At 41.3% G+C, this 14672-nt stretch overlaps 1 protein-coding gene across 3 annotated transcripts; it reads left to right on the top strand.

Annotated features, from left to right (window-relative positions):
• The first annotated feature begins 119 nt into the window (after positions 1-119).
• On the top strand, positions 120-14463 carry gspt1 (G1 to S phase transition 1). Of its 3 annotated transcripts, none has more exons than XM_031297987.2 (14): positions 120-540; positions 832-915; positions 2723-2989; positions 3080-3113; positions 3799-3876; positions 5216-5396; positions 6626-6780; positions 7780-7920; positions 8806-8899; positions 11450-11530; positions 11781-11954; positions 12691-12780; positions 12934-13102; positions 13731-14463. In XM_031297987.2, the coding sequence occupies exons 1-14, from the start codon at positions 345-347 to the stop codon at positions 13781-13783; spliced, it is 1797 nt and encodes a 598-aa protein (XP_031153847.1). In that variant the 5' UTR covers positions 120-344; the 3' UTR covers positions 13784-14463. The 3 variants fall into 3 exon arrangements, with proteins under 3 accessions (XP_031153847.1, XP_031153849.1, XP_031153848.1); XM_031297988.2 differs by having other exon boundaries at positions 122-540; positions 832-876; XM_031297989.2 differs by lacking the exon at positions 832-915 and having other exon boundaries at positions 121-540.
• Positions 14464-14672: the final 209 nt, after the last annotated feature.

The raw sequence follows: 14672 nt of genomic DNA, 5'->3' as shown, positions 1-14672 counted from the left end.
TATGTATTTTATTTTTTTTCTCTTTAATTTATCTATAGACTGTATAAAATCGATGATAACCATTGATGTATTAGGTGGTACCGTGATTGTACACGAAGCAGAAGTTCGGTGCTGGCCTCTAGCGGTGTTTGCAAGACATGCAGTGGCTGTACTGCACACCACTTCTCGTCGGCAACGGGATCCATACGCTTGCGAAAGCAAGGTTTAACAAAGCGATGGGAACTTCACCAAATGTGCTGCTAAGAGTCTAAAACACACCAGCAACTAAACGCGTTTTATCGGAACTATAAAAACATCCACGTTCCCCAGCAGTGGAAAGCTTGTCAACTCTAGAAAAAGGAGCGATGGACCCGAGAGACACAGCCCCGGATTCGTGGGAGCTGGAGGAGGATGCCGAGGCCCCGGCTGCCGCGGCAGAGCTCCCGACTGCCTTCGCCGCACTCAACGTCAACGCCAAGCCGTTTGTCCCCAACGTTAACGCCCCGGTGTTTGTACCAAGCTTCCTTCAAGCAAGTGCCGTAGAAATTCCGGCTTCAGATGGTGGGTGAATGTCAGACAGCTGGTTGGAAGTTAGCTTAACTTGCTAGCTTGCTTGCTAATCCAGCTAAATTAGCCTTCCTTTCTGCAACTCGCTGTGCTCAGTCCAGCCAGTTTCACAGTTATCTAATTTACACTAACTAATCAACAAGTCTGCTAGAGTGTTAGTCATGTGTTGTAACGGTCAGTTAGCTAATTTATAACAGTAACGGTCACAGCAAGACGTCAAACGACCATCCTTGTCTAATACATATTTATGAAAGTTTGACATGCTTTGCTTTCTCTCCTCAAAAGGTGCCCCTGACCCAATTGCCAGCATGGAGGTGGCAGAAACAGCCGGTATGAATCCAAATTGTACTCCAGGCACTGCATGTTCAGGTTCTTAAGTTACTAATCTACCTGTCAGGCAGGTTGTTAACCACAGGACAGGTGTGGTTATAGGCTCAGGTGTGCACATCTACCTGCAGCCAGATTTAAAATGTCAGCCCAAACCTCATGCAGACTAGGAGAACGTGGATGCTCACCTTGAAGTCCTATAGGTTCACTTATTGAGCCATATTTGGGTTGCTGGCATTGGTAAACCAATGTGCATGGGCCTACGTATAATATGATGCAACATCACTTGTCCATGCCCAAAATAGACAACCCACTAGCACACACTGTGATATGTTTCAAGCGCTGCATGGCTGAGACCTTGGTTTGCTGTGTGTCAGAGCAATTTGAATGTATTTGGTTACTCCAGTCACTTTGTGCTGACTAGTTGTAATTTGCCTAAGTCAGGTTCATTCACCTTTTTGGCCTGTCCTGGAATGCTGTGGGCCTCTACTCAAGTTACAGAGAACTGGTGGGGTTTTGGTTTTTTAATAAAGTGTCTGAGCACTGCAGCTGTAGCAGAGTGAGTGACACAGGGACAAAAAAAACCAAAACGGATGTAGTGTATATAAGAGACAGAAATTTCCGACAGGCTTATTCATGGAAATACTTGTCCTAATACTCGACTTGTCACATTTTTCTGAACATGTCTGAAAGAAAAATTATAATTACAGCATTGACGAGACTGTCGACAAAGTCAAGGCATGACTGGCTTTCTGAGTTACCAGCAGCAATATCTCACTGGCTGATTATGAATGGGGAGGGTTAAGAAGAAAATAGGGCTTTGTACATGACTGCTGGGCTGCATAATTTCATAGTCACGGAAATGGGAAGCTTATTTGTGTGTTGCCATGGGAAGATGTTTCTTCGGCAGGGCTCAGCAGATTTCTTGTTACTTTTTTTCCTTCTTTTAGTGGTATTTGTTTGCTCTGCAGAACATTGCATTGATTGTGTTGTTTTAACAAGTGGACAGGACTAATGAACGATTAACTGCATACCACAGACAGTGAAGTCTTGCAACTCTGTGAAAATCTATGAAGGCAAATTCATTTTATGATGTCGTCTATCCGTGAGGTCTTTATGTCACACACCATAGTTTTTTAAATCCAAAAATCTAGTCCAAATTACCAAACATCTGTAGAAATCTAGAAACCTAGAAACCTTGTGGTTGAAAACCAAAGAGTAATTTGAGCTGTTGTGACAGCATATGCATTTATTTTACTCTGACAGATTGGATATTGAAGTTACAGTTTATTTAATATAATTATTTTTTTGTAAATAGTGCCAAAAGTTTTCCTAAACTCTGGTAAGGCAGTTTAACAACAGGTTCCCTGGAATAAAGATACATTTAGAATGAAATTACATAACTAAACCTGCATAATACACAATAATTCTATTATAACACACAAAAGAAACATACTGTCTACAATAGAGCATATGAATGAATGATAATGGTGGAGGAGATACAAGTGAATAGCATGACTTGACTCAGTTCTGTCTTTTGAAAATGGAATTGTTTTCTGTATGTTTAATGTGTGCACAGGGTATCTTAGTCCACATTTTTGTACAAATGTGGTAAAAGGATTTAAGTTTGGTATTAACGTAAAACTGGTAGAAATGTCTCATCTTGAATGAATTCCAGGATTCAGAATCAATCAGGATTCATGGTCAGTGCAGGGTTTCATTCCAGCCAAAAAAGTAGGTCCTTAAATAGTTCCTCCTCCTTCCAAGCTGTGGGTTGCCTGTAGCATCCAGACCTCAAAGAGAAATAGCAGGTGTACAGGTGTAGTAAATATGTACTGTATGGTTCCAGCTCCAGTGGAGAACGGAGGCACAGAGGCAGACATGACCACCGAGGAAGAGACGTGGGAGCAGAAGGAGGAGCCGGGGGGAGGAGGAGGAGGCGGAGGAGACGAGGACCTGAGTTCAGGAGGAGCCTGTGAGGGGGGCGCGGCGAGGAACGAGGACGAGGAGATGATGGAGGAGGAAGAGGAGGAGATGCCCATGCCCAAAGTGGCTCCGGCACTGCCAGATGCCCCCAAGAAAGAACACGTGAACGTGGTCTTTATCGGTCACGTGGGTGCGTCTCATTTTCATGTGTACAGTATGTTTATTCATTTGTCTAAGGAAGATTGTGGGAAGTTTTATTCATCTTCTTTTTGTCTGTTAGATGCTGGAAAATCAACTATTGGAGGACAGATCATGTGAGTAATCCAATTTTTTAATTTAGTTCTCTGTTGGCTGATCACAGGGCTGCACAATAAATGAAAAATATCTATCTATTTCTTTTAAATGTGGTAAAGTGTGCCTGATAATTCGCCCACTGTATAGAGAACTGTAAAAATTAAGAACATTTATGTTTATAGTTGCCACAATAGCTGTCCACTACAGTGTAACAGATTTTCCAGTTGAAGCCCCAGTTAGAGCTGGGCAATATATCGATATTATAGCGATATTGTGATATGAGACTAGATATCGTCGTCTTAGATTTTGGATGTCGTAATATTGTAATATGGCATAAGTGTTGTCTTTTCCTGGTTGTAAAGGCTGCATTACAGTAAAGTGATGTCATTTTCTGAACTTACCAGACTGTTTTAGCTCTTCTATTATTTGCCTTTACCCACTTAGTCATTATATCCACATTACTGATGATTATTTATCTAAAATCTCATTGTGTAATTATTTTGTGAAAGCACCAATAGTCAACGCTGCAACATCGTTGTGGTATCAATATTGAGGTATTTGGTCAAAAATATCATGATATTTGATTTTCTCCATATCGCCCAGCCCTAGCCCCAGTTTCACTTTTTAATGCCGCAGATACAACAAATATGACGTCAGGTCCATGGCCGCCTGTTGTGTTAACTTTCCCTGTTTTCTACTTTCTAGGTACTTAACTGGAATGGTGGAAAAGCGAACCCTGGAAAAATATGAGAGAGAAGCGAAAGAAAAGAACAGGGAGACATGGTGTGAAAAAAAATCTTTGTTTTCTTGTGTCCAAAATCAGCATATCTTTAATTATCATATTTCTTTAGTATTAATATATGTGAATAAATTGCAGTAAGCGGTTTTAAATATTTAAATGAAAGCACCTTCAAAAGCGCGGTCAATCTGACCCACCGTATGTTGTTAATTTGGATGTTTTGCAGTTAATCACCGTGGGAGTTCAATGTTCATCATTCAAGCAAATATTGCAAAAGGTTTAGATTCCAACAGGCTTGTTTGTTTATAAGAGGGCTGTAACGATACACCAAACCCACGATTCGGTTCGTATCACGATTTTTGACCCACGATTCAATGCTAACCTCGATTCCTTTTTAGAGGGAGAGAGTGAGGAGAGAGAAAAAAAGAGCGATTTTGAGAAAAAAATATTTTTATTAAATAACATTTGAAAAACCTGTATAAACTGAACACCAAAGAACAATATTAACTGTGCAAATGATTAGCAATATACCTAGGTAAAATAAATAAATAGCCAAAGCTATAACTTTATATACTGTTGAAAAACAAACCGAACTAAACTCCATTGTGGGGATGATTCGAGCATGTTGAAAATTCCTCTTCAATCAAATGCTCTTACATTTACAAAGTCAATTTAAATGGCTACAGTTTCACAGTACTGCAGGGTCTGAAATGAACACTCGCCAGTCGCCAAATGTGGGGGCGGGCCGACACACAAACGCATAAACACTGGCGCACACACCAGCCACTACCTTCTGTTTACTGATAGCTAGCGTTTAACTCTAATTAATTAGCTAGTAAGGTGCGATTTTTGGCAGCCAGCCTTCCAAAAAAAAAAAAAAGCACAGGGAACGGTGTCTCTAGTTCACCCGTCCGGGAGGCTCTGACACACTTTCCGCACTCTGTGTCTGTTCTGTGCATTGTCGGACACATGCAGCCACTTTCCTGAAACCGCTTGCCGGACTGACACAAGTCCACAGTGGCCCGCGGCCTGTATGTCCGAGCCCGTCTCCAGCGCTTCCACCTGCAGGTTGTCAGCTGCGTGTCCGCCTGGTGTACTCTCGGACGGCCGGTTTAACTCGCCGGTCCTCATCAATATAGTTTCATGTGTCACGTAGCTCTCCACAAGCAGAAAAAAAGAGGAGCTTAAAACACAACTTGCGATGTGATCTGGTCGGGAAGGATAATTCTGGGAGTTGGAAGGGGTGTGTCGCCATTCTGCCTTCTCACAGCGCCACACAGGTTCGTGGATCCGAGCGTCGTACTTGCGGTTCCATATCGTTACAGCCCTAGTTTATAAAGCAGTTATGTAAAACAAATGAATAAATAAACGTGGCTGTCGCAGGTACCTGTCGTGGGCTCTGGACACAAACCAGGAGGAGAGAGACAAGGGGAAGACGGTGGAGGTCGGGAGAGCTTACTTTGAGACGGAGAAGAAACATTTCACCATCCTGGACGCTCCCGGACACAAGAGCTTTGTCCCCAACATGATTGGTGGAGCGTCACAAGCCGACCTGGCCGTCCTGGTGAGATGGACAAACAACAGACCCCAACACTAACTGGCCCTAAACCTCAGACACACACAGAGATTAAATCCTGTACCGACACATATTACTTAAAGGGGCTTTACTCAATATTCAGATCATTCATATAAAAGCAGTAAATAACTATTTGCTATGTAGAGATATAGTGGAGTAATGGCGTTCTGAGCAGAGAATGAAGTCACACTCCCTCTGAGTGTAATCCGAGCTTTTCTGTTCTTTGTTTTGATAGCCATTCCAGCTGTGCGTGCATGTGCATGTCGGTGCCTCGTGCGTCGGTGTCTGACGCCAAAGGGCGTGGCAAAGCGTCGGTGTTTGCCAAGTTGGGAAACGGCCTGTGAGCGCTGTTTGAAAGCAATCCCAGATGACCTTTTTTCTGAATATCAAGTACAGCCCCTTTTAATTATTCCACTGGTGAGACTTTTCACCGCAGCAAATAAGTTTAAACAAACATCCGTGTACACATCTGTGCAGCATAATCCATTTCCCTCCTTTTATATCCCTGGCTCTCTGGAGCTCTGTGCCCTGGGGACAATAACCTTATTTTTAGTTCCATTAAAAGGTACCCAAATTCACCAATATGTAGGTTATTACCACAGTCATTCCTGTTATTCTGTGGCAACTTCTGCTGTTGCGGTTTAGAAGTGGGCGAGCCTCAAAGGAGCAGCTGTTGGTAAAACATTTCATTTCCTATAAATTCTTCACAGTAACAGTCCCCCGTTATTTTGTTATTTACAAGCTTTTGTTATGATGCAGCAAAATCAGGAAATGAAACATGACTCCTACAAGCGGACATGAAACGTAAAATAAAGCAGATATAGAAACTAAACTTGAAACAACCAAGGTTCAGTTAGAAGCTACAAACGTACCGAGTGCTGAACACACAAAAACCTCCTTCTCTCCTGAACAGGTCACGCCCGGGGCCCGCCGGTAGACATGCTTATTTTTAGCTTCATAAAATGTACATACAATTCTGTCGTGCAGAGAAAAGTTAACGTCCTTCAGCACGCAGACAGACTGTAGGCAGCGCTTTTTCATTAGTCATCGCTCATTTCTTATCTATTATTTATGCAAGAGTAACAAGTGATATTTATACACACACACACACACACACACACACACACACACACACACACACACAACCAGGAAAGAATGGGGCCTAACTGTCTCTTAACACTGGAATTACTTCTGCCTCCTTTATTGGTTTGGATCAGGTGATTTCAGCGAGGAAGGGGGAGTTTGAGACCGGCTTTGAGAAGGGTGGACAGACACGGGAACATGCCATGCTGGCTAAAACAGCAGGAGTCAAGCATCTCATTGTCCTGGTCAACAAGATGGATGACCCCACTGTCAACTGGAGCCTAGAAAGGTGAACAGATACTGGGTTGAAATGGATATGGCGTGTTCACGTTTGCTTTAAAGTGCCCATATTATGAAAAAATTACTTTTTCTGGGATTTGGGGTGTTCTTTTGTGTCTCTGGTGCTTCCACACACATACAAACTTTGAAAAAAATTCACCCATGCTGTTTAGAGTGAGATACGGTTCCTGAATGTGTCCTGCCTTCAGTCTCTGGGTGAGCTGTTCAAAATCGGCACGGCTTGTGACGTCACAAGCCGAAACGAGCAGGCTAACCGCAACCATTAGCTCGTAGTGTTAGCGCTAGCATGCTAACGCTAGCATGCTAACGCTAGCATGCTACCTCATTCTTAATAGCAAAGCACTGCTACAACACACACAAGTTCACCATAATCTACAAAAGAACTACTTACATGTGCGCCCTCATTTAGAAGTCTCCCAGCTAATCCTGCCTTGTAACTGACCGAAGTTGTAGAAACAGCCTTTCTTTTACTGTCTATGGAGCTAGCTAGCTGACATGATCTACATATGAGCTACTGCGCATGTGCAAGTGCAATCAAAGATAGTACAGAAGAAGAAGAAGAAAAGAGGTCTCACTCTGTAGCTAAAACAGAGACCAGCTGAAAAGAGGATCTGCAGCAGTGAGAGAGAGCACTGCAGTACAACAAAAATATGGTGTTTTTTGAAAATTAAACCATGTAAACCTATTCTGGTACAACCTTAAAATACAATTATGAACCTGAAAATGAGCATAATATGGCTGCTTTAATGCTGTGTCAGTGGTGTCTCCACATTTTGTTTCATGTGTTGAAATAATCACTTATAAAAACATGGCACCAAAAACATTGTCTATCAGTGACTTAATAGAGTTGGTGTTGACTGTCTGTTTTATTCAGATGTCCCTTTTTATAGCTCCCACGTGACTTCCTCCTCCCTTTTTGTAAAAATCCACGATGTTGTGCATTTCATATTCCAGTAAATAATTGCATCTTCTCATTACTTTTCTGCAGGTATGAAGAGTGTAAGGAGAAGCTGGTTCCCTTTCTAAAGAAGGTGGGCTTTAACCCCAAGAAGGACATCCACTTTATGCCTTGCTCCGGACTCACAGGTGCCAACCTCAAGGAGCCCGTAACTGAATGCACCTGGTACACGTAAGTCGGCTCTGTCATGTTCTATGTTAGCAAAGTATGTCTTAGTACTCGCATTCATTTATATTTCAGCAGTCATGTTTGAACTCATGAGTATAAAATGACGACTGCATGGTTAGGGCTGCTCTTTCCCAAAAGGAAAGGTAGATTTAGGATAACCGGTTCCCCTGCCAGCAGTTTGTGTTCCTGTATTGCTACATCGGTATCACCTTTAATCTGTCTGGTAATGCGTCACTGACACGGTGTTGATTCACAGCAGTGCTGTTCTTGGCAGCTCTGTACTGTAGACTTCTTAAACACGTAGCCACTCAACAGGTGCTTATTCTTGTTTATGATAATGTTAAAGAAAGGCCAACAACATCTCGTCATGGTCTCACCTTTTCATTTGCTCAGAGTATAAAAAGACTAGCACACTTTATAAATACATATTTATAAAACACATTACAGTGAAGATTTTTACCAACTGTAATTACGGAGACATTCGCCAATAGTAAGTTCATTGGTATTAGAGAAGAGAAATTGTTAATTGTGCACATGGTTTTATGAATAAGCTTGTCTCACAGCTCACACGGTTTACAGAAAAGGATTAGGGTTTATGTATTTCTTTTTCTATTTTGTTTCAGTTGATGCGTTGCCTTGTGTGGAGTCTGGACTGTTCTTAATGCTGGCTGGCATTTTTTTCTGCTGGTTCCCACTTAATACACAGCTGTGGTTTAATTAAAACTTACTCGTATATATTTGCCAAAATGCACCTGAAATAAGAGTCCTAGGCTCTCCCAAATCACATAGTAGTCCATGCTAAGACACAGTAGCTGCACTCACAAAGACATTTCTGATAGCAGAAATAAAATGTGAACGAATTGTGTTTTTTTTTTCTTTCCTTACCAGGGGTTTGCCATTTATTCCCCATCTGGACAGTTTGCCAAACTTCACCAGATCCAACGATGGACCAGTCAGACTACCTATTGTAGACAAATACAAGGTAAACAGCTGGAGGCCATGTTTTTCCAAATAGAGAAAAACAGACCTCTGTCTTCTTTTTCCCAAGAAGATGAGTGGGTGTCAAATTTTCTTTTCTTTTGGTTTTTGTTCACTTGGCCCAAATCTTTTTTATTTTCCCTCTCCAGTTTGTCATTCTCCTTCCTGTTGGGGGATCTTCCATGAGCACACCAACATGATTATAAACACGCACGCACACACACACACACACACACACACACACACACACACACACACTGCAGCCTCTGCATAATCAGTGCTCTTTAAGATAATTCAGCATCTTGGCACTCGCCTCGGTTTAGATGTTGGAAGCCATTCAACAGATACTGCAAGTGTTGGTGGAATTAAGTTATTTTGCAGCTCCGTCAGTTGTCCCTACATCACTGTAAGCATCTTTCCCTTTTCCACATATCTTTTCTATTTATCCTATTGTCTTTAAGTTGTTTAAATACTCCCCTCTCCCTGTGATTACGCAAGAGCCTTATGTAGTGGTTATATGACTAAGAAGTCCCAACTAGAGTTCTCCTGATGAGCTGATCCGCTTTCTTTGCCGAGAGCTAGATAAGAAGATTGACACCACTCTTAAGTCAGTTAAATATGTTATCTCCGTTAGCTTAGCACAAAGACTGGAAACCAAGGGAAACGGCTAGTGTTAATTAGTGAGCTGTAGTGGTGCTGGTCGGCAGATTTTTCTTAAATATGGACAGAGGCAGACTAGCTGTTTCATCTTTTTCCAGCCTCAATATCTCATCCAACCTTCGACAAGAAAGCGAATAAGCGAGTTTCCCTAAAGGAGGGCTTGATTCTCTTCCAAATTTGCATATTTTTCTGAGCATCGTGTTAGGCCATAGTTCTTGAAATTGTGTGGGAGTTTTTGGAGCTTGAATATATTCACAGTATACTCCGATCTTCTGGGCTGCTACATACAAACATACTTAATGGGCTCAAGGTGCTTAAATGATAACACTGTTTCCACTCAAATACTAGGCGTTGCTATGTAAATGAAACTGAGATGAGTTATTATAAGACACAAGTACTGCATATTGGAAAAATGCGAGAAAACAGAAGTGAACAGTTGCTTTCATACTGTATGACAACAGTATTTTACCAGCATTAGTATACTAATATTTGCCTGCTGTTATGTGAAAACCACATATCTCCAGAATGCCAGCTTTTCACAATAAAAAACAACCATGTTTTCAGCCTCACACAAATGTATTTTTCAGCTATTGCAATGGGCTTTTAAATTGTTTCTTTTTGCTGAAGAAATGGTCGAATTTTGTCAAACCAAGATACTTGGTTTTCATTGGACAGTGACAATGTGTTGTATATTCCAGAGTGCATTAGGTGCAACGTTATACTCTATGCACACAAGTCAGGTAAAACATTCGAAGGCAAATATTCTTGTCCCTGCCCCCAGTCGTCATGACTTTTTACTATTAGTTTATTGATTAGCTAATGAATCACTATACAGTCTATAAAAGTAATGACTAATGTGCATCAACTTACTGATGGCTAACACTAAATTGCTGTGATCATTCTTTTTTTTTTTATAATTCAAATATTTATTGAGTTTTTTATTTTATAACAGAGAAACAACAAACAAAAAACACAACAACAGTGAGGGTCAATGTAAATCTCTGTAAACAGCTGATGTTCAAATTACATTGTAGACATGTAGGTGCAGAAATTGGAACATGGGAACATGTTACCAACGCAGTGTTTAACACTCTAAAAGTATGTTTATTTAACATTGGCACTTCTCTTTTGTCTCCGAGTAAACACAGTCTAGGTGATTTGGGCAAGTTACAGGATAACCAACCCTGCATGTAACTTAAAACACTGCTCCAAAAAACAGAGATCACCGGACATTCCCAAAGGGCATGCATCAAAGTACCTTTAGCTGTTTGACATTTCCAACAAAGATCGTTTCTGCCAATACCCATTTTATAAAGCCTAGAAGGCGTATAATAATATCTATTAAGAATTTTGTATTGAATGAACTTACCCCTAGCTTCTCTAATGTGCAACCCACTGTTTGACAGAATTAAAGCCCATGTATCATCATCCATTGTACATCCTAAATCTCTTTCCCATATTACTTTCAGACTTTTACTTGTATTGTTTTTAACCCAAGGGCAAATATTATACCATTTTGAGGCTTTGCACAGTGGTGGAGGTAGTAGCAGAAAGGTCTCTATAGGATTTTTCCCATTTAACAACTTAACCGTTCCCTTCAGACAATCTCTGATTTGTAAATACTTCCAAAAGTGGTCACGACCCTCCAAGTTAAATTTCCTTTTGATATTGTCATATGACATAAATATGTCTCCCTCCAATAGATCACCTATAGTTCTAATACCTTTCCTTTGCCATTGTACCCAGTAAATAGTCTGTTTATTAATTTAAATTTTTGGGTTATGCCACAAGGGGGCGTATTTTTGCACATATGTAACAAGTTTGTATTTTTTATGTACCTCCAACCATACCATTTTGCTGTGATCATTCTTAACATGTGCGTGTGCCCCTGCAGGACATGGGCACCGTTATCCTCGGGAAGCTGGAGTCTGGATGCATCAGTAAAGCCCAGCAGCTGGTCATGATGCCAAACCGGGTGAGATCTCCTCCGTATGACTTTGCTGCTTCTCACAAGGGGCCAATAAACCTTCTACTAGGAATAACTTCAAGGCCTCATTCTTGTATTAAATTGACTGCAGCCTAGATGTAAAGAAGGTCCTGTTACCGAAATGATAACGTTTCTGTTCTCACTCCAGCCATGTATCCTGTTTCAGTACAGCAATATTGTGTCTATTTAAAATATTTTAAAAGTGCTCTGTGTGTGCGCGTGTGTGTGCGTGTTGCAGCACACAGTGGAAGTTTTGAGCCTGCTGAGCGACGACGTGGAGACAGACGATGCAACTCCTGGGGAGAATCTGAAGTTGAGGCTGAAGGGCATCGAGGAGGAAGAAATCCTCCCTGGGTTTATCCTCTGTAGCCCAGACAACCTCTGCCACTCCGGCCGCACCTTTGACGCACAGGTACATCAACACCAGACGACCAAAGTCACTGCATGATGGCATCTGTTTTTTTTCATTGTACATCTGACTTTCAGAGTCTACACTACTTGTGGGGAGAATTTGTGTCAACGTCTTCAGGTTGAGAGACTCGACTAGCTCTCATTTGTTCCATTTGATGCTAACAGACCCTCCACCACACACTATCTAGTGATATCCCAGTCTGATGCTCTATCAAAAAACACCTAAAAGTGGAAAAATGCTAGAATGATTTTTGCAGGTCCCCATACCAACAAATGTTGGTAATTGCCTGGGGTCTGTTTAAGCAGGGTCTTTGTAGGCCAGAAGCTGTGGTGCAAGCCGATTGATTTGAAGGGCAGCCGTTTATGCAGAGCCACCGCTGCGATGCCTGTTAGCAGCAGCACTTAGCTGCTTGTTTGATGCACAACATTGTTGTGATTTGATTTACTGTTTGGTGTTTAGAGCAAGTGTGCAGAAGCCAGAGGGCCCGACGGATGAGAATGAGGCACTTAAAATGTGCCAGCTGATGCTAACCGATTTCATCAGTTAAAGACACATTTAAACCCATATTCGGGCCGCTTGTTTTTAAATATATATGAAGATATTGAGAATATAGATAATGAACCAATATATAAACTAATATATCAGACTCTATTTCAATACTAAATACGTATCTACATGTATTATGAATATGTCAAGTCAACTGATCTTTGGACGTCGCTTTCTCCTTTTATTTCAGATCGTCATTATTGAGCACAAATCAATCATTTGTCCTGGTTACAATGCAGTCCTTCACATCCACACCTGCATTGAAGAAGTGCAAATCTCAGTAAGTTACTGCTCTACTTTCGAAACTGTTGCTGAAACATTTTACGATATTGGAGTGTGTTTTTGTTATGTATTTTATTTGCTCAGCCAGTAGTTTTTGATCGCCTCCTGGCCTTACTGAGCTGCGGTTCAACTCTTTAAATCCCGACTGCAGGCCTTAATCTGTCTGGTGGACAAAAAGACCGGGGAGAAAAGCAAAACACGACCACGCTTTGTTAAGCAGGACCAGGTGTGTATCGCCAGGCTCCGGGCAGCTGGAGTCATCTGCTTAGAGACCTTCAAAGAATTCCCTCAGATGGGACGATTCACACTGAGAGACGAAGGTAAGGACGCTGTGGGTGTGTTAGTAAGGCAGCAAGTCAAGGTGCTATGTGGTTACTGTGAAAATATCAAAATGCTCAATCCGCAGAGAAATGCACACAGTCCGTATTCAGACACTGTGCCTTTTTAAATAAGCCATCAGGACGTCTGTACAGTTGTGATGTCACAACCATACTATATATAGAAAGAAAGTGCCGCTATAGTGCTGTTACAGTCATTCCCCGGCTGCAGTGACAGTGCAGAGACACCGAGAGCACAGATGCGCAAGACCCGGGAAACACTGACCAATCTGACCAATCAGAGCAGACTGGGCTTTTTTGGGAGGGGGTCTTAAAGAGACATGGGCTAAAACGGAGCATTTCAGACAGAGGGTGAATACAGGTATATACAGTATGAGAAAATATTGTGTTTTTTTTAACATTAAAGCATGCAAACATGTTCTTGTAGAAACCCAAAATACAAGTATAAATCTGAAAATAAGCATAACATGGGGCCTTTAAGCTAATATGTTTTGGACACAGATGTCACAGCAGAGATAATACATTGTACAGTATATTTACTTGCTACTGTTCACGTCTGGGTTATTTTTCCATTTTGTCCCTCACTTCTCTTCATACACTCCTCCACTAGGCAAAACTATCGCCATCGGCAAAGTGCTGAAGCTGGTGCCAGAAAAGGACTAAATGCAACAGTGGCAGCATGCATGGAGTTCTTCCACCTTTTACCAGAGGAGAAATGCTGCTAGAGCCGACCCAAATAGTTACTCTCTCTTTACACACAACTATGCTGAAGAGAAGAACAGGGACAACAAGGAGTGAAGGAGGTAATAAAATTGCGTCAAATGAAGAAAAAAAAAAAGACTGAATCACTTTTTATGATGAACAATATGAAATGAGAGACCAAGTCCAGTGTGTCAGCTTTCTCATATTGAGAGCTCAGCTATGCCACTAATGTAGCTACATGCCCCCCCCCTTCTGTAATCCCACGGCGAACCGTGCAGTCGGCAGGCCACGCCATTTGTTTTTAGAATGGAGATGGATGCAGTGTAACTGAGTTTGGGGAAGAAAAACAAAACTACAGAATGATTTCATATCATACAAAAGACCAGAGTTAGCCTGTAGTTATAATTTGCAAAGTACATCTCCCGTTTTAAGAGTGGGATTAAGAATCCAGTGGACATTTTATTTGGTTTTAAGGACTGCTGTACCAAAAGTTTTTAAGTTTGGTCTCTCTCCACATGAGATGGTTTAATTGGATTGAGCTCACACTCTGATGAACCATGGGTACACACACTTACACAAACACAAACCCACACACAGCTGTTACATAATTGAAACTGAAAATAAATGATCAGGCTGCAACAGAAAGGTGTATTTGTTGTCCTTTTTAATAAGTATTCCCATTTGGGATGGCTACATCAATATCCACAGTATCAATATTAATACCAAATCTTGACATTCAGCATACTACTATAGAAGTTTCCTATCCTTTTGTTGGTTTATACATTTTAATATTAATATAATTGGATGTACTTTGTCAACTCCTCAGACTAAAAAGCAATTTTTTTAATCA

The sequence above is a fragment of the Sander lucioperca genome, chromosome 22 (genome assembly GCF_008315115.2).
Source record: "Sander lucioperca isolate FBNREF2018 chromosome 22, SLUC_FBN_1.2, whole genome shotgun sequence".
Classification (NCBI taxonomy): domain Eukaryota; kingdom Metazoa; phylum Chordata; class Actinopteri; order Perciformes; family Percidae; genus Sander; species Sander lucioperca.
Note: the sequence above shows the minus strand (reverse complement) of the source record. Positions and strands in the feature narration are given on the sequence as shown.

Excerpts from the sequence above, each read along its gene's own strand:
- gspt1 (XM_031297987.2), top strand. The coding sequence starts at position 345 with ATGGACCCGAGAGACACAGCCCCGGATTCGTGGGAGCTGGAGGAGGAT. Across the intron at positions 11,955-12,690 it reads GCCGCACCTTTGACGCACAG|ATCGTCATTATTGAGCACAA; the intron begins GTACATCAACAC and ends CTTTTATTTCAG. Across the intron at positions 12,781-12,933 it reads TTGAAGAAGTGCAAATCTCA|GCCTTAATCTGTCTGGTGGA; the intron begins GTAAGTTACTGC and ends TCCCGACTGCAG.